The sequence below is a fragment of the Orussus abietinus genome, unplaced genomic scaffold, assembly GCF_000612105.2.
Source record: "Orussus abietinus isolate OABI.00-Male unplaced genomic scaffold, Oabi_2.0 scaffold15, whole genome shotgun sequence".
In the NCBI taxonomy this organism is placed as follows: Eukaryota; Metazoa; Arthropoda; class Insecta; order Hymenoptera; family Orussidae; genus Orussus; species Orussus abietinus.
In genome coordinates, this window is record NW_019396010.1 from 599,339 (window position 1) to 617,927 (window position 18,589).

General features: G+C 50.7%; 1 protein-coding gene across 3 annotated transcripts; it reads right to left on the reverse strand.

Moving 5' to 3' along the window:
- Window positions 1-543: 543 nt before the first annotated feature.
- On the reverse strand, window positions 544-17,872 carry LOC105696456. 3 transcript variants are annotated; one of them, XM_012418921.1, is made up of 10 exons: window positions 17,658-17,872; window positions 8,509-8,583; window positions 4,521-7,704; window positions 3,934-4,135; window positions 3,744-3,851; window positions 3,464-3,631; window positions 3,129-3,371; window positions 2,745-3,011; window positions 2,247-2,561; window positions 544-2,128 (listed from the first exon to the last, which is right to left on the reverse strand). In XM_012418921.1, exons 2-10 carry the CDS (start codon window positions 8,549-8,551, stop codon window positions 2,075-2,077), a joined length of 4,584 nt encoding a protein of 1,527 aa, XP_012274344.1. In that variant the 5' UTR covers window positions 8,552-8,583; window positions 17,658-17,872; the 3' UTR covers window positions 544-2,074. The 3 variants fall into 3 exon arrangements, with proteins under 3 accessions (XP_012274344.1, XP_012274346.1, XP_012274345.1); XM_012418923.1 differs by lacking the exon at window positions 17,658-17,872 and adding an exon at window positions 16,255-16,316; XM_012418922.1 differs by lacking the exon at window positions 17,658-17,872 and adding an exon at window positions 8,846-8,912.
- Between the last annotated feature and the right edge of the window lie 717 nt (window positions 17,873-18,589).

The following is an 18,589-nucleotide window of genomic DNA, read 5'->3' on the forward strand; positions in this document are numbered from 1 at the left end:
TTACAAATCGGAATTTTCAATCCTTCAAATTTTTGCCCGGGAGAATTCCGTGCCACCTCCTCGGTTGTCCTATGTTCCTGTTACAAATCGAAAATTTCAATCGCTAAAATTTATGCCCGGGAGGAGCTCCGTGTCACCTCCTCGGTTGTCCTATGTTCCCGTTACAAATCAGAAATTTCAACCCTCAAAATTCTTGCCCGGGAGAAGCTCGGTGCCACCTCCTTGGTTGTCCTATATTCCTGTTAGAAATCGCCAGAGGTGGAATAGGATCATAGGACAACCGAGGAGGTGGCATCGAGTTTCTCCCTCCCTCCCCCCACTCGTACTTCCCACTGCAATTAGCACCTTCACGCGAGGTGTTCGTGCACATCCTTTCCGTGTACATGTGCGCTAGTAATTAGCCTCATTTGCACATGCCGGGCGGGGAATTAAGCGTAATTAATCGTACAAATAAACGCGTTTCCAGAAAATGGAAACCGTCCCGATGACGACACGCGCGACAAAATGTCGATCCTCCGCACACGCTTAATAATTTAATAACTCTGACGCATAAAAGGCCGATATATTATGTGTATGCACGTATACATCGCATCGTTACACTCTAATATACATGTAATATATTAAATGGTATGTACATCGGTAATACACTGCACAGTTAAGAGACACGTCTACATGGGACGTCGAACCTTTCGGAAACATGAATCAATGTCACAGCTTACGCGCTTTTCTGTCGCCTCTTATATTTATATATAACGTGTATATATGTGTATATATATATGTATGTAATAAAATGATCACTTGAGAGTCCGTGTATATACCCCGTGGTTCGCCTGCTGCCCGCAAATCCTACGATTGTCTGCGCAAATTTTCCGACGCGTTAAATAGACATCGGTCAATGGAGAAAACTTATTCGGTGGAATGTGTAGATACCCTCTTGCCGTGTCTCATATCCAAATCGCGTTTCGATATCACTAGGTTACCTTTTAAAGAAATTCCCCCCCTCCGAGCTGGTAGAAATTTCGGCCTCCTTTGAACGTAACCCAAGTATGACCTCCTAAGGTCCTTACGTCTCTCTTCGTTATGTCAAAAACGGCTGGAAATTATTCCTGAACCTTCTTCGAGGCTAAGATCGAAATTTCTACTCGCTCGGTTTTTCCTAAAACGCATAAAAAATCTTAGCGCATACGTATGACTTTCGAGCAACGCAAATCGCCGGTCAGGAGTGGACGAGGACAAATTAGCCTTCTAATTGATGACGCAAAACGCGCGCTTAAGGGAATCGCCTCGCGGTATCGTTAAAAGCGCCTTAGGAAACGATATCACTTCTCCTTATCTTTTTCTTATACGAGTAAAAACTATAATAGAGAGCCAAGTGCTATGAGTTAGGTAATCGCGATCTCCCGATCGGCGGTACAGGATCGACCGTACCGCTCTTATCCGTGACTTCTTTTTAGTCGGTATACATATATCTCGAGCAACAATAACAACAATAATAACAACAACAATAGTGCCTACGATTGCTTGGATAATATCAGGAACGTGCAATTTAGGCTGCCCGGTGGCCGAGGAATATCGCGAATCGCTCGTCGAGGAGAATTGACGTTATCACCGTAAGAGTCCTTATAGGAGATTTTCTTTTTTTTTTCGCACAAGCTCGTCCTGATCCTCCTCCTCGTCCTTTAATTATAATTATACCTTGTAGAGCTCTCTTCCGGGGAGATTTACGCACTCCGCGTCCCGTCGAGTTGAAACTTCCGGTGTCCGATTCGGACAATGATTGGCTCGCATTTACGCGAGTATAATACGGTCGTGGTCCAAAATGTACATCTTGTATATCTTGTATATCTTGTATATCACGCATCGGTGGTTTCCTCCTGTTCGGTGGTCAGTCGAAAGTATCCACTTCGTATCCTTCCTTCATCGTCCCCGCGGACTTCTTCGCATCTTTCCCGCGTCTCCGTCGCGAGAAGAACTCGCGGCGGCTTTAATCTATACGGAATTAAAACTTCTCTCTAATACTGACTTAGAATGCTCTCGTGCTTAGATATCAGTGCTCCTACGGACGTAGGACCTCTCACATGGACTCCAAAGCCCCTCCGGCAAGTTTGGTCGCGTAAAGGTACAATGCCTGGAAAATAGACGAAGAGGACATTGGCGAAAATTTCCAACCAGAAGTTTATCCTGGTGAAATGATTATCTCCTTAATTAATAAAATATTCCATTGGTTTATATCGTTTTGGTGGTACCTTGTACACGAAGGCGTACTGCTCCTTCGTTTGCACGGCTCCGGCTCTATCTCTTCTGATAGTGTAGACGACCCTGGGCACGTCCACGGTCCTGGTTATCTCGTACTGTCTGATCGCCAGGTCGAGGGCTATCAAGGTTCCCGTGCGACCCGTGCCAGGACTGCAATGGATCACGATGGGACCCGGGCCACCTCGCTGAAGAGCCCTGGCCTCCAGGAGAACCGCTATCAGACCCGCTCCGTCCGATAACGTCCCGTTGGCTGGCCACATGTACCAGATATGCGACACCTCCCGGAAAGTATTGTTCTCCAGATTCTGAAACGACAAAGGGTCACATGGTCCAGGAGATCTTAGCGCAGGCATGGAAAGTTCGCACCTAGTGCAGAAATAACGGAAGAGCAAGCGGGTGGGTCAAGCGATAACAGTATAAAATTCAAACAATGTGAAATAAACCGTGGATGTGTATTTTTTATCCTTAGGGAAAGGATGGTGGTTTACCTTCAAGTGGAGCGAGGAGATGGCGTACTTCTCTTTCGTCTCCCTCTTCTTCAGGGTGACCTGGAAGTCGCCGTAAAGCCTATGGCAGTCCGTCACTTCCGAGGGAGGGACGTACTCCGCGCACTTCTCTACCCCATTTTCCACCAGATCGGTGAGCATGATGATGACCTTACTCTGCTGCTCCCAGATCATCCTCCAGAAGTCGGTGACCGTCGACTCGAGAGGAGCCTGGCAGGCGATGTAGTATTTCGTTGCGTTCTTCGGGCCCTGCAACGAGAATTCCGCGTCACTGACCTCTCTCAACCGAGTCTGGCGAGGGCTCGCGGGTTCGGATTATCTAATCCTGGTTTAGTTTACCGGTTAACCGAGTTCCCGCGGACTCACCCGAACGTAACTGGCGTTTATGTACTCGCTGAGGGGATCGTTGTTGATCTTCTGGAGCGGCACCCGGGTCTCCGGAAGTGGAATCACGTTCGCGTATCTGTTCTTCACCTCCGCCCCGGTCGGAAGCTCGTCTATCCTGGCCGACTCCTGGGGGATCCCCTTGAACTCCTCGGAGATGGCGTTAACGTCGTTGCAAAACGTCGACAGACCGCCGAAATTCAGGGGATGCGTGGGGATGACGCTCTGCAATTAGGAATTAATAGAATCGAGACGAGCTTTTCTTATATCGGGTGGACTCTGTCGACTCCAGGTCGATGAGGAATCTCTATGCTCACCGAGTCCTCGAAGGTCGGGTTTCCGTAGCTCCTCTTCGAGGCTCTCGTCGCGCCTTTTCTGCGGACGCTGTTGTACGCCGAGACGCTGTCGAGGCTGTAGGCATCCAAGGAGACGGGCCGACATCGCTCCCCATAATTGAACCTCGTCTGTCGTTTCCTCATGATAAACTGGAAGCAAGAGAAATTTTCAACTCATCATCGACGCGGGATAAAGTTGAAATTAAATCCATCTCGCGTAAGAATTCAATTTAAATCTCTGATATAACATTTATCTTCTTACCAACAAGCCAGCCAGAAGAGCCAGACATATGAAAGCCACGCAGGAGACGACCACCACGGCGATGGCGTTCCCAGAGTCCGACTCCTGGACCAAAAGGAAACTGTGCACCTGGAAGAAAATTAAACTCTGGGTAACCTGAATTCTGTAATTTTTTTTTATCGATAAGAAATGTTGAAAAATATTGATATACCGCCAAGGGGAAGCTGATCGGCGAAACTTTGTGGAGACTCGGCAGGAGTTTCGTCATGATCGGGTCGAAATTGCCGTCCTCGTCGACGACGTAGCTCAGGACGGAGGTGGTCGGCATATCCGAGGCCAGCGAGGAGGACGTAAACGTCAGGACGTCTCCGCACTGGGTATGATGGAAAACGATTTGAGCCGGTGCGACCATCCTGCGACAATTGAAAACGTCATTGTTAACTTAGGCAATTGGACGGAATGATCGCCTAGATAAACCCTAGGCGTCGGCTTTTTAGCATCGGGCAGCGGTGGAGGAGAATATCCAGGACCGGCGATATATAACCACGGTCCGTGATTTCCTGCGATCAATTTATGTCACGACCGAACCGCCAGGAAGACGTAAATTGGCCTGCCAATTGGATTGCAGTTGGGACGGACATTTTCCTCACCGTCTTCCGGTACCTCTTCAGCGTAGCGAGTCGACGCGTCTCGAGATACACCTACTTAGCTCGATGAGGAAATTAATACGTATCGATATTAAATATTAAAATTAAATGTAGGTATTTAATTGAATTTATGGAAAGCAGAGGTGCATACTTCTCCATGCCGGAAGTCAATAGCTCGGCGAGGGACTTCCTCAAGGCCGGTAATTGAGGGCAAACGTCGGCCCAAGTGCCCTCCAGGACGATCCTGACGAAGAAGGGAGCATCGCCGTTCCCGGCAGGGTATATCCGCTCGTCGTTCCCCTTGGTGACTATTTCTATGCCCTGGGAATTGTCCGGACGCGTTCGATCGTCCACATTGTCCAGAGAAGTTGGAGCAGTTGGAGAAGTTGGAGAACTTGAAGGGCCTGCCGTCGTAGTGGTCGTAGAAGTCGAAGAGCCGGAGAGGACCGTCGCGTTTCCGCCGGAGGTAAAGTCGTTCCTTCTCGAAGAGCTCATCTCGGTCGTGGCACTTGAAGAGCCCATCGTGTCTTCGGGGACGATGCTCGAAGACGTGGCATTGCCGACTACGACGGCACTACTCGAGTTCCCGACCGGCAAAGATTCGGAGCTGCTCGAGGAATTCGAGAAATTCGGGAGGGTCGAGAAATCCGTAACTTCGGATGTTCCGGACATACGAGGGGTGCTCGACCCTGAAGAGTTTACATTCAAGCTCGAGGCAGTTGTTCCGAAGTTCGAAGAGCTCGGGCCGAAGCTGGAGAAATTCGCGGCACCGACGTCGGACGTCTCGTTCTCCGAATAACTGAGGACGCCTCTCGTAAAAGAGGTCTCATCTCCGAGAGCGCCTTCTTCCTGGCTCTTCAGGGTGGAATTCCCGGTCCCGGTTACGTCGTTCGTTCCGTCCGGTTGCAGTTCCCCCGTCACAAGGCTAGACTCCGAGGAATTCATCGAGGGTGAAGGATTCTCCGAGGACGCCGCGGAACTCCCGTTCTCCAAAATGGCGTCGCTGGGCTTCTCCCCCTCGTTCGCGACCGTGGAATTCTTCGCATCGATCCCTGGATCCTCGTTCCCGGAAGTGGATATGGAGTTCCGGGGATTCGCCTCCGTCAGGGCGACGAATTCGTACTCCACGGTGGTGCTGGCCAGCGTCGACGATTCTTCGTCTTCTTTGGTCCCGGGAGAGTCGGTCCCGTCGCTCTGCTCCTTTTCTTGCGACTTCTGGATCTCCTCCTCGGGAACCGTGGACCTCTCGGATGTCGCACCGAGAGTCGTCAGGTTCTCCGAGGAAGTGGTACCGGGGAGAGAGACGGAGAGACCGGACTCTTCGGCGTTCGATTCGGATGCGTTTTTTAGCGAGGTCTCCGGGGTCACGTTCGACGTCGCCCTCGCCGTGTCGACCTCTTTAGAGGGCCCTTCGGTGGAATTACCGTTCTCACCCGGGAGGCTCTTCGTCCCTCGAGGGTCCGTAGACGAGGTGGAGGCGCTCTCTTCCGTGATCCCATTTCCGGTTACGTCGATATGGGAGGTCTCTTCCGTCTTGTCGTCGCTCCTTCTGCCCACGTCGTTTCCTCCTGCGGTAACTTCCAACCCGTCAGACCCTGAAGAGGCGGTACTTCCCACGCCGGTCCCCGAAGATGCTGCCTCGTCGCTCGCGGTCTGCTCCACCAGGCTTCCTGGAGTCGTCGCTACGAATACCGAGGTCGTAGAGGTTGCGTTCAAGGTAGAATCCTGGAACCTGGACAAGTTCCCGGACCTCTTGGAGGAGGCTGGCTTCATCTGCTGGATGCTGTTCTCCAGGACGACCGAGGGCTCGGTTACGACGAACTTCTCATCCGAGCTTTGCCTACCAATAGTGTTCTCGAAGGCGGAAGCTTCTTCCGTGGACTCTTCGACGACGGGGTCTTGCTTCACCTCCTGGATCGGATTTACAACCGGCTCCATCCTTGGCAGCGTGGTTGGCTGTGTCGTAGGGGACTGCGCCGGGAACTTGACGTAAGGATAAGGCTTCTGCTCCGCAGTCTTCTCGGGGAGGATCGTCTTCTTCGGGAAGCTCTTATCGGTCGCCTCCTCGGCGTTTCGGTCGGCATCTTTCCTCGAGGGCGTTGTTTTCCCCTCAAGGTATTCGTTCCCAGCCGAGAACGAGATCGTGCGACCTTTTGGAGCATCCTTCGGGACGCTACCCAAAGCCTTCTCGTCGACTTTTTTATCAGCACCCTCTACTTCCTTTCCGGAAATATCGAGATTTCCGACCTCCTGCTCCAAATCGGCACGATTCGAGCTCTCGTCTCCGTTCAAGGTGGAGTCGACCCCTCGACTTGAATTTGACTTTGCATCCTCCTCGGTCACGTTGTCCAGGTTCTTCGCCACGAATCTCAGGGTGGACGGAAGACTCGCGTTCGCGACGACCTCGAATTCCTTCTTCGGGTCGTACACCTTGTTGACGTCCTTAGCCTCGTCCTCTCCTCCAGGACCCTTCGTCGAGTTCTCCGACCCTCCGTGATCGCTCTCCTGACTATTGTAATTGACCAGGGTATCGTTTACCAACGACACGGCGTTTCGATCGGCCTTCTCCTTTAAGGCGTCCTCGAGGGCCTCCCGCGAGGGGTCCACGTCGAGGTCCTCCAAGTTCTTCGTTCTAATTCTCCCGAGCTTCTCCTCCACCTCATCGTTCTTGGGAATCTTCGTGTCCCTCTTTTCCTCCTTTCCATTATTTTCCACCTTCCCTTCCGGAGGGTTCTTGCCAGCTGTCGGAGCAACACCGGTGCCATTGTCTCCGCGACTTTTGTTCCGCTCTTCGAGCACTTCGCCCAGGATCGGTAACGAGGTTCCTGTCGGGAGTTCCTCGAAGAAGAGCGCCTTTGGAGTTTCCTCGTCGATGTCCTCCTCATGGTCCTTGTCAGGGTTGTAGTCTCTCAGACGACGTTGGGCGTTCAGGGCCTCGTGGGATTCCAAAGTGGGATCGACCGTGGATCCTCCGAATCCCTCCTCGATCCCTGCCTGGTTCCTAAAATCCTTGGGGAGCCTTTCTTGACCCTGACCTCGGTGGTCCGAGGTACTCTCCTCGGCCTTGACCTTACTTAACCGGTCCCGCTCTTCGGGACCCTCCTCGCTCTCGTAACTCGAGTTTCCTCCGGGGCGATTCTGGAATTTCACCTCCTCGGACCACTCTTCGATTTCCCACGAGCTCTTCGAGTCGTTCACCTTACGAACCAACGGGGATTCCTCGAGGTCCAGCTTCCTCTTCTCGGGAACCTCCGACCTGGGGGACTCTTTCCCTCCCTGGCTCGAGACGGTCGTCGTTTCGGTGGCGACGTTGCCGATCAACAGCAGGATTATTCCTAAAAAAAAATTAATAAACCATTAATCTCACCCTTGCAATTTTTATGCATTTTTTAATCATCACATATCATGTCGTCAAATTGCATAGGAGACTATTAAATATCCCTCTGTACCGAGAACATGACATTTCTAAAATGTATAACTATTTTTATCAAACCAATATGTCGTGAAATTCTCACAGAGATTTTTTCTACCTCTTATCAGCACAAAGTGAACCTGCGGTACAAGAGACGCGGGGCCGCAACGAATTGCCCTCGAAACGAGGATAAGGAGGATAAGGAGTTTCAAGGCCAACCGGTGCACCGTGGCCAGGAATTCCTTAGGAATCCCGAACTCCCGGGCGAGGCGGAACTCCCGGAGGAGGTAAAAGGCAGAAAAACGGAGGGAACCGCTCGAGGCTGTCCAGAACCCGTTCTCCGGGACATGCCATGGAGCTTTATCGCGTCACCGGGTATGAAAACATTGTTCGTGTCTCCTCCGTGTGAGTACGCGAGTGCCCCGGCACGTGCTCTTGCATATTTCAATGGCCTCGGAATTATACGAGGAGCCTCGTCGTCCCTGCACCGTCCATTTGCAAACGGACGTAAAACCCGGAAGGCCTCCAGGAATTCCATTTCCCTCCCTGAGAACGGAATCCCCGAAGCGCAGAAATTTGTTTGTGACTTTCGGTATCCCAGGGAATTTTCCCAACCCAACCGATAAAGCCCTGATAAGAAAGAAAAAAAAAATAAACAGGACCACGAATTTGATGCTGCGGACAATCACGTGCGTAATCAGCATGTGTGATAATCTGATAGGTTTACCTATCCATTCCTGAGAAACGAGGCGCCTTCCTCTAGGAGTCATCTCGCCGATCCTTGGGGACCTCCTTCGCACCTCTGGAAAGATACGACACGCAATTGGTGAGTGAATAAATTTTTTTTTTTAATTAAGGCTCGCGATTTAATCGCCACGGGATAACCGGAGGTTCCGGGAATTAAACCGCGGATTAGGAGCGGATTAGACCGCCGGGCCCTTTAGAGCTTTCCTTAGAGCTTTCCCATTTCCTAAGCTCTCGGGAAATCGAGTGGCTCGGGTTCGGAGCTCCCGTAATTAATACCTTAGCCGAGCACACGCTTAAGGGCGGCCTCTAAAGTGTACCTCCATTAATGCCGGTAATTCGGTTTCCCGGTGCTCCCGCGTCGGCCCGAGTAAAGTGGAAACGCCATTCCGCTGCGGCGAACCGCCGACGGATTTCTCGGGTGCGGGAGGCACCTCTCCATTTGCGGAAAGGCGTTCCGCACACCTCCGCAGGTGAGACGTCGAGATGAAAATGATGAATTTAATTTTTAATAAGCATGGAGAAGTCGACCCTTGCCTCCCACGGCGGAATTATCAATTCCGTGCCATAAGGATCGCGTGGCAATTTTTTTAGGACGGAATCGCACATCCGCGAAAGACCTGCGTGCATAGTCACGGTTAAAGAGCGTTACATGCGGTAATGCATCCGCTTAATTAAAACGCAGACCGCAATTGAACCGCTTAGCCGATCGCACGGTTCACGTGAAATGTGGATTAATGGGATTCGCCCCCCCCTCGGCGTCCCTGAGGTGATATACAGGTAGATATGTACAATCCATACGACACGAATGGATGTACCGAGAGACCCGACAATATCCCCGAAAGTATGAATAAATAAATAATTAAGCGTGGTACGGTACGTCATTCAAGGCTCTCCCACTTTAAAGCGACCGCGATTCCTCAGTGGGGTGCGTGAAAAATTTAGAGCAATCTCCGGCCACCCGGTTGCGGTAACCGCATGCGGCGATGCGGCGTAGAATTCGTAGATTAGGCTGCGGCGCGACGCATGCCGCTTGCGGCCCGGCCCTGATTGGTCCGCGCCTGCCGCATGCGGCGGCACGCAATTAAAATCCAAGTAGCGAAGACTTTAATCAGGGCAAGATCCTCTCCTAGCGAAAATTTCCGATTTCTCGGAGAAATCGAAAAGAAGAAACCCCTGGAGGAAGGAAAGAGGGAGAATCGCGAGGAAATAGGTAATAGAAAAATCATGTGAATAAGGTGACAGCGTTAAACGTCAAAGGGAAGCGGAAGTAATAAGCTGATTAATATCTACGCTGGAAGGGAAATTGGAAAGCGAGGTTTCTATGTGGAGGAAAACTGATCGATTCCATCCGAGTGATTTAGAGGGGACGTGTATATTTATTCGATATGGAGAGACTGTCGCGTGTATTCCCATCGCGACATTTTAAGAGCCGCGTTTTGCGGCAACCATCTGCTCGTGATGGATGGCACGGTTTTGCACATATTTTCTCCCTTTTTCCCATTTTTTCTCTCTCGTTCACGGTGTCCCCGTTTTTCTCATTTTTTTTCCCCGGTTTTTTTCCCGCGCGTAATAACCGCGCGAACGGCTCGGAGATTCTCGGGAAAATGATTATCCTCTAGGCAGGATTCTCTTTCTATCCTTTTGGTTTATTTTCCCCGTCTTTTAGTAATTATCCACAGCTGCCCGATCGACCCGAGCCATTGAACTTTTCCCTCGGTAATTAATTACCGACGATGGTGGACGACGCTTCGAGAGCCTCGTCGAAATTAACACCGCCGAGGTGGAGTTTTTCTTTTCGGGAAGGAGAGAGCGGGGGATCGAAAAGTCGGGGGAAAAGACTCGGTTTTTCCGACGAGGGGAGATTTTCACCCGGGAAATGGCGACCCGTCAAAAGCCAAAAGCTCCGGTGACGCGCGTCAATATCGTCAGAGGACTCGAGACTCGCGGGAAGAGTCGCCACCCTTCGGGGTTGAACTCTCCCCCGGAGGTCGCAATTGCCGGGGGGGATGTTCCCCCGTGTAATTCAAACACACCTCCTCTGCTCCCTTCCTCTAAGTGCCGTTTCAATTTAGCTTAAGCGATCCCCGAGGAGAGTCTCCGGCAAGGAACGAAAAATCACCCTCGACTCGAGTCCCCATTTTTACGCCTTTACCGAAAAAAAAAAATCTCTCTTGGTATATAAACGGTGGATTAAAAATGAAAAAAAGAGAAATTCTATTCTCAATCCGTGAATATAAATTTTTATGCCGTGATACCAATTGATAATCTACTCGCGCCTTCTTCGAGAATCGCGATACTCCGCCTGGAATACCTCAATACACGACCGGATGAGGGATTCGCTTCGGAAATTTCACCCCCTCGTTCTCGTCACGGTGCTTTCAGAGAGGACAATGAAACTCGAGTCTACGACACGGATGCACCTTCAAGGGGTATCGGCAATTCGCCTCTTGAAGTCGGCCGAATCGCCGGATGCGGTTATGAGAAGCGTTATATGCACCTGAGAGATCCTATACTTTCGCGCGGTTCGATTACCTGGCGGCGATCAGAAGACGCAACTCTTCCGTTCCCACGGTGGGAAAAGCGGAGCTCGACGCTTGTATTGAATTTTTTTTCCTTTTTTTTTTTTCTTTCAACACCAGGACGAATATATTGAATTCCTATTACCCAGGCACACGATACATGATTTATGACGGAAAGACCCGGGGCAATTGTGTGGAACATATGGGGATGCGGTAAACCGGAGTAAATGGAAAGTCGTCGCAATTTCACCGACCAAGGGACTTGACTTTAAGTCTCGCGGTGGAGGGTCGATACGTAGGGCAGAAATTACTGGGGACGGCGGTTGTAATATAGCGAAAACTAAACTGTGGCGAGCGCCTTTTTTTTTCCCTCGCACCTAGCGAAACGTCAGAGGCACTAAACCGAGCTCGATGCATCGATACCGAGGGTCGATATCGAGAGAACTGGCCGATACCGGACTCGATCTCGAGCCTGCGACGCAGAGCCACCCACGGGTTCTCCAAGGCTTTTCCTCGGATAATCTATGATCCACTTAAAACGTCTCCGTTGACTCACGGAGAGGAGTCCGGAAGCACTCGACACCTTTAAGCCTCGCGAGGTCTTGCCCCGACACGTAGACGAGACTCCAAGGCGACTTTAAACCGAGATCCGTAAATTCTACGTGGAGTAAATTAATTATAAATAATAATAAGACTTAAGGTGATATAAAAGTCTAGAGAGAATGTAATAGAGCCACGAGAAACATTCTTTCCATTTCGCTCTAAACGTCCACGTCCTTAACCTTACCCTCTCGACGTCGCCTTAAACCTTAAATCCGGATCGTCGAGCTCGAGCACACCTGACATTCGTTCACGTAACATCTGAGAGCAATAGAGCTCGATGAGAGGCCCCTAAAACATTCGAATTACTCCTAGAAATTGAATAACGAGCGAAAGCGTAAATAAATCCTCAGGGGATTCTAATAAAACGTTATATCGCAAACGTTCCCGTAATGATACCCTAAACGTGAAATTATCGCAATCCATTTTCCGGAATGGTATTAAGCCCGAGAAAATGGGAAAAAAGGGGACACGTAGGGATGCGAGGGGAGGGCTTTGCAAATAAATCGTTAGGGGAGGCTAATGAAACGCTCGTTAGATTCCAGGAGGGTGGAGTTAGGCGAGTCCCGGGTCAACCGTCCCGATCGTGGATTCCGAAGCTCTCTCTCGTCGATCGAAGCTCATCTCGCCGGCCAATCGCCAGAGGGGAAATCTCTCCCCGTGGAGGTTATAGGGAGGGTCGTAATAAAACGACACCGGGTCCGAGGGAGCCCTCTCGGATCGACCTGGATGTCTTCCTCCCTCTCGCTTCCTGGAGGAGGAAAACCTCGCGCGATCCCGAGGGCCGACCTGGCCGGAAATTGAACCCGACGATGGAACTTCGACGAGCGACCCGACAAACGCATCCAAAAATTAATGCAAAAAAGAAAATATATGGGGGAGTCGGGGAAGGGCTAAACGGCGATTAGCGAGTCGCCTCACGATCGAGGGAGGAGCAAGTCGCAAGAATGGTCGTTGGAAAGGTCCTAGAAGCCGAGCTGTTATGCGATGAGATGTCTCGAGTGGCTTCGGGAAGCTCGACGTAACGTTAAGATGGATTAAGCCGCGTTAAACCGCGTTAAACCGGGGTTAAACCGCGGTTAAGTATCGGCAAGTCGCGAGAAGACGCGCGAGTACCTGAAGCGCACTCTCCGGCGGGGAGCGATTTAAACGCATTGTTGTCGGGACCGGTTAACACGAAATCACTCCAGAGCCTATTATTCCATGAAGAGCGTTGCATCAGAGGTGCGAGTGTGGGTATGAATACAAATAGTGCCCGTCCAATTATCCAATGACGGAGCCGCGGCCTTGCCTTGCCTTTCCGACCGATGACGAGCCATTAGGCTCTTTCGGCTTGTCCGTGGCTCGGTCCACATCGGTACACCTCGAAACGTCCTCGAGGGAATATAATAAACCTCGATTTCCCGGGTAAGCCGCCAACCCCAGCCTCGTACTCGATTTCTAAATTTATTTCATTCCTTTGTATTTCTCTCCCCCCTTGCAACTCGCTCCGCGACCCCTCGTCCCTCCCCACGGGGAGAAAGAAGCAGGACCCGACTTCCAAATTTTTCCCCAGGTTCTCCATTTCCTCCTATTTATAATTTCGCAATTTTCAATTTAAAAAATGATCCCTGATTTTCCTCCTCCTTTTGCATCGAACTCGACGGGAATTTCTGCCCCCGCTCTGAGAATACGATTCCTAGTTTGTAAACGAACGTCCTCGAGACCTGCGCTCATTATCGATTAATCTCAGATTTTTCATTGTTCCCCTCATTTTGCAACGAACTCGGCTAGTTTCTCTCCACGGAAGAGAAGGTAATCCCTCGGGGTCGATTTTTCGACTTTCGCGCGACTCGTGTTTGCTCCTGAAATTACATATGCGCGGTAGTTCGCGGTCTGCAAACACATTATCGCGGTCGGAACGATTCCTCGTATAAAGGGAGTAAAGTCGGTCCTTAATCATTTCGCGTTTCGCTTTTCCTCGCTCGTCTCGGCCACGTGCACTTTTCCCTCTCTATCGTTCTCCATCTCGGTCCGCGCCTTCCCACGTGTCTCCCCCGTAGCGTTCCCTCGTGGGAATCGTGACGATTCGTTTCGCGTTTCCCCGAGTTAAGTAATTCCCCCGCGAGAATGCGTCAGCAGGTTCCTGCCTTTCGATTTCGTTCGAGCTCTGTTGTACATCTCCGGATCCGCCCTCGAGATTAATTCCCTAGTCTGCCGGAAATTTGCCGGTCGTGCCTCCGCACAGGAATTAACGTAATCGCTCGAAAGAAATCGAAACCACCCTATAAGACTATCTTAACTCATAGGCTCCTAAGAGCACTTAAAGGCGCCCGACGTATGGTCCAATATTGCGTGCACGGTCAGAGGAATTTCGCCCCTATGTCGAAATGGCTCCGCGTTCAAAGAGTTAATATCGAAGGTTTTTCCATCGGATAGAAGTGCATAAAATTCCGAAACATTTTCTAACGATAAATAGGAACTTTTACGCGTATCGTCGCAATCCGTGACCCTGATCGCAAGGTGCCTGACGATCGATAATCGAGGGAATCGAGCTAATCTGGGATATCGTCGTTCGAGATAACGTTACCCCTCGAAATCCGCCATTCGAGGTGCACCGTAACTGTGTATCGACAAAGCCGGGGAATAAAGGGCACGTTGGTTGGTCCGGATGAACGAGAGATGTAACGCCATATCTCGAGAACGATGCCGTGGGAGCTGGGTGCACCTTAGAGTCCGATTACAATTCACGATGCACAGGGAACGCACGATAAGGGGACACGAGCCGATCCCTCGACCTGACATTTACCGCGACTGCACAACTCCACGGTTTATACCGTTTCCTCCCCTCTAAGTAGACCCTCGGAATACGGATACCGCAAATCGCGATTTCAATTCTACTCGATAGTAACATGGAATAACCTCTAATCGTAAGCCTTAAGGTGATATAAGATAACTCTATAAATCTCAAGACGTGAAAATATGAGACTTCTCCCCAAACTGGGTGCACCGAGTCGTGTAAAAGTTCCGCATATTAAAATTTCCAGTGGGAAAAAATTTCTTTTATCGTTTACCTCAGACTAGAACCAACGATATATTTTTTTTTTACAAATTTAAGATACGAAGTTTCATGAGGGGCGACGGTCGTCCTCTCGGAGAGCCTACGTAGGAAAATGGGGCACCTCTTAATTAATTCCGGGGACGTAATCGAGCTCTCAGGAATCACCTCTCGGCATTCCAGCACACGCGCCAGTTAATATCTCGCGTGATAAATTAGCCGTCTGTACATGCCCGGGTGTACACGTGTTTATATACGTCCTCCTTGCGTGTACTAGAGCGTTACATCGATCGACGATGGACAAGAGGGATCGCTTCCGTTTTTGCATTTTTGCATTAATTAACGCGCCTCGCTGTTTTCCTCCACCGTTGAATATCATTTTTGAGGAAGGGGACGCTTAAGAGGCAATTCCTTCTGGCATTCGATTAAAAGAGAAAAATACTTGGCAGACGAGTGACGCATCGCGTACGCGAAGGCATGCGTACGCCTACGCATTCCGACTTTCATTCACGCGCGCTTTCGCGACGTTCTCGGATCGCCGACTCACGTGGGCTGGACTTTTTGCACACTTAATCCCAAAAGGGATGATATAGTTACGTCTCAATTTTTTTAACGCGTGAATAATTTTTCTATTTTTCAAGGAGTTTAATGCGAGAATATTAGATTTATGAATTTAAAAGAGGCGAACTCCCGAATAAAAAAAAAAAGAAACTCGTCACCCTCACGGCGAGTATTTCTCGTCGCTCCTCGAGGGGTTGAATGCAAGAGTCGTTTAATTTAGCGAGTTATTTACGAGCCGACTTCTCCCGTTTCCCGGCCAATTTTCCCCGATTTTATTTCCCCCCTGGCTCCGGAGCGTTGCAGAATGCGTTCCGCTCGAGGTAGCTCTACTTGCCCGGATGAGTCAGTCGGCGTTTCTTCTGGGACTTTCTAACGTCATTAACCGCGAGTCTAGATCCCGAGGACGTTAAATTTCCGAGCCCTGGAGAGGTACACTCCGGAGTCCATCTCGAATTCTACTCCCGGGAAGGAAGTGCCTCCCCTCGCCCCCTTCCGCGTAATTTAACGGAGCAACGCGTTGGAAAGTGCAAGTGCGCTCGTTCTTTTGTTCCCGGAGGAAAAAAAGATAAGGGATAAACTTAACCGCGCGCGATACCGTCAAGGGTGGCCTTCCATGCTTCGGAAGCTCCTCCCCTTGGGGATAAGGGGCCGTTTAACGAGTAATTAAAACACTTTCCGCCCCAATTACGGGGTCGATTTATCAAGAACGCGACCGGGAAGAAGTCCCACCTTGAAGATTCGCGTTCACCGGCTAAAGGAGTCCGCGACATTTTTTCCTGGTCTGATTTTCTTGCACCGCGTTACATCGAGGACCGAACATTGCGGAAAACGTCTTGCCACGAGTCTCTCCCAATGGAGATATAAAAAGTCAACGAGAGGCGCATTGTCTCGTAGTTACCCAAGGTTTCGCGACGATAAAAGCCTCTTATCCCCTTATCGCTCCGGATTCGGCCGTCTTCCATTGAAGGCTCGCGCAATGAGGTGATTCAATTGACCCTCGTCTACTTACTAGCGGGACCGAGTGTCTCCCGGAGGGGACTGCATTGCTGTCCTTCTCCCACTTCCGGGGCTGCCGTAAGTTCCTCTCGCTTCCGCTCGCGGCCCTTCCGCCTACTTCCCGGCCGGCTTCGCGCGTCCTTTCGTTTCCATGGCGACGCGTCCTCGCGTATACGACGCGCGCGCTCTTCACGCAATAAAGTTCCTCCAACTTTGTTCAAGTTCATGCCATTCGCACTTCTTTCCGAGGGACGTATCGGAACTACACGTAAATTTATTTTAAACGCATATGAAGATATCTCGCTTTCGCATCGAGTGGCAAATATTAGCGAACGATCCCTTTAAATTCCAACTACTAGCTTCCGGGCACATCGACTCTAATTGGCAATGAATCTCCGAATTTATTGGTTTGCCCAACCCGGGGATCGATAAACCCGCGCTATAAATTTCATTTTTCATCTTTGGACCAGCTGTTTTTATCTTGGTGCGCGTCCACCCGTTGCGCGCGCAGGTGGCCCGACCGTACCTGCGGGCAAAACCGTCATTCCCGTGTTTACGGGCCCGCGGCCGAGTGGAGCGGTCCTCGGACGTTGTCGGACATCGTCGGACACGCTCGGGAGCACTGCCCGGCCCGTTACCGCGTCCCCCTTTCCACCTTCGCGTTTACGGAACGCGACTGTTTTACCGGCCAAGCCGATCGGGCCCTACTTGCTCATAAAGCGATCAGGCATCTGGGAACCGACCAGATGCAAATCGAGCCTTAATGGCATTAACACGGGACGATTTAAATTCACAGCAAGAACAGGTACTCCACCTCTAAGGTCACATAAGTACCATTTTAACGTCCTCACATCGAAAACAAAGTCGAAAAATCGTACTATATAAAAATAAAATGCGCAATCTTTTTTCCACGGTGCATAGTTTGTAATAATTAAAAAAAAAAATAGCCAACCATTGCATCGGCGAATCGACGTGCCGCTTCTTTTTCTATATTTAAATTCGTTATTACAGGCTAACTGCACCGTAAAAAAAAATTCGGAAAGAGAGTATTCGGCTCCGTGTTCAATGAGAATAGCGATGTATAACGATATATGAAAGTTCCGTTCCACCCTGGATTGACCTATTGAGGTGGATGCAGGAACGACGCGCGTTGCCTTTGTGTAGCGCAACGTCCGTCTTGACGCTCGCGTGGTCCCGGCCTAAATTAAAAGGATCCTCGACACGACGTAACGCGGCTTTCGGGTCTAATGAGATAAAAGGGAGGTGCGACGAGAGCGCAGGCACTCGCGGCTCTAAAACCCGGACGTAAATCCCGGCCTTCGAACCGGTCCGTTTCCGCGTTCCCCCTCCCGGCAGGGATGTCCGCGAGTTCGTTTTTACCGACCGGTATCTCGATCGGACCACTTTCGGATTTACCTTTTCTCCTCTCCAACTCGTCGATTCTTCATCGGTGGCGCGGCATTTCGAAGGGAATGACCAGCACGTCCTGCGGCTTCGATGATATTACACCGGGGTTTCGGTACATACGCGGAATGTCCGTTGCGAGCGCACAGCCCGAGACGAGGTCGCAACACGACGCGCACTCACGGGAGGACGGCTGCGTACTGAGCGGGCCGAGTGAACGCGCGTTCGAGGGGGGCGCCGCGAAAGCGCGACCCCGCGCATGCGTCCTCGACCGCCCGGAAAACGAGACTGCGTCTCGAGACTTTGCATGTCTCTTGGTCCGAGATTTATCTCCACTAATCACCGAGGCCTTTGCCTTCCATGTGAATGTAAAGGAACGTTTAAAGCGAAAAGAAAAAAATTCTGGATTTCTAATCAAAACTCGCGATTCCGAAATTAAGCGAGATTTGCATTCGGAAGGGGGCCGCGGGTTAAATAAAACAAAATGGCGGCGGGACCGGCGTGCAAGGTGGGGGCGAAATTTCTTGTTCTAGTATTATTCCACTTTATCCCGCGATGATTAATTAATCGAGTAGGTGTCGATACTTTATTTTTCTCGATACCGTGTTGACGAGACCTGTATCGTCGCTTTTTTGCAAGTAACAAGTAACGTCATCGACATTTCGGTGGTATCGGTTCATCCCTACCTCGACACGCCCCCTGGAAAACGATCGAAACGACGCGTCGAGAGATAACCCTTGCAGGCCGCAAAGAGCTTCGAGAAAAAATAATCAGCCCCGCTGATTCATCGATCTCCCGTCTGGCGATCCGCGCTCGCACGTTGCGGCCGAAACGCGCGTCCTCGCGGCCGCAACTCTCGCGACAATCCCTGGGATATATTTCCTCGCCCGGCCGCTAGGAAGGCCGTTTTTCTTTTCCTTTTTTTTCAACCGCTGATTCCGTCC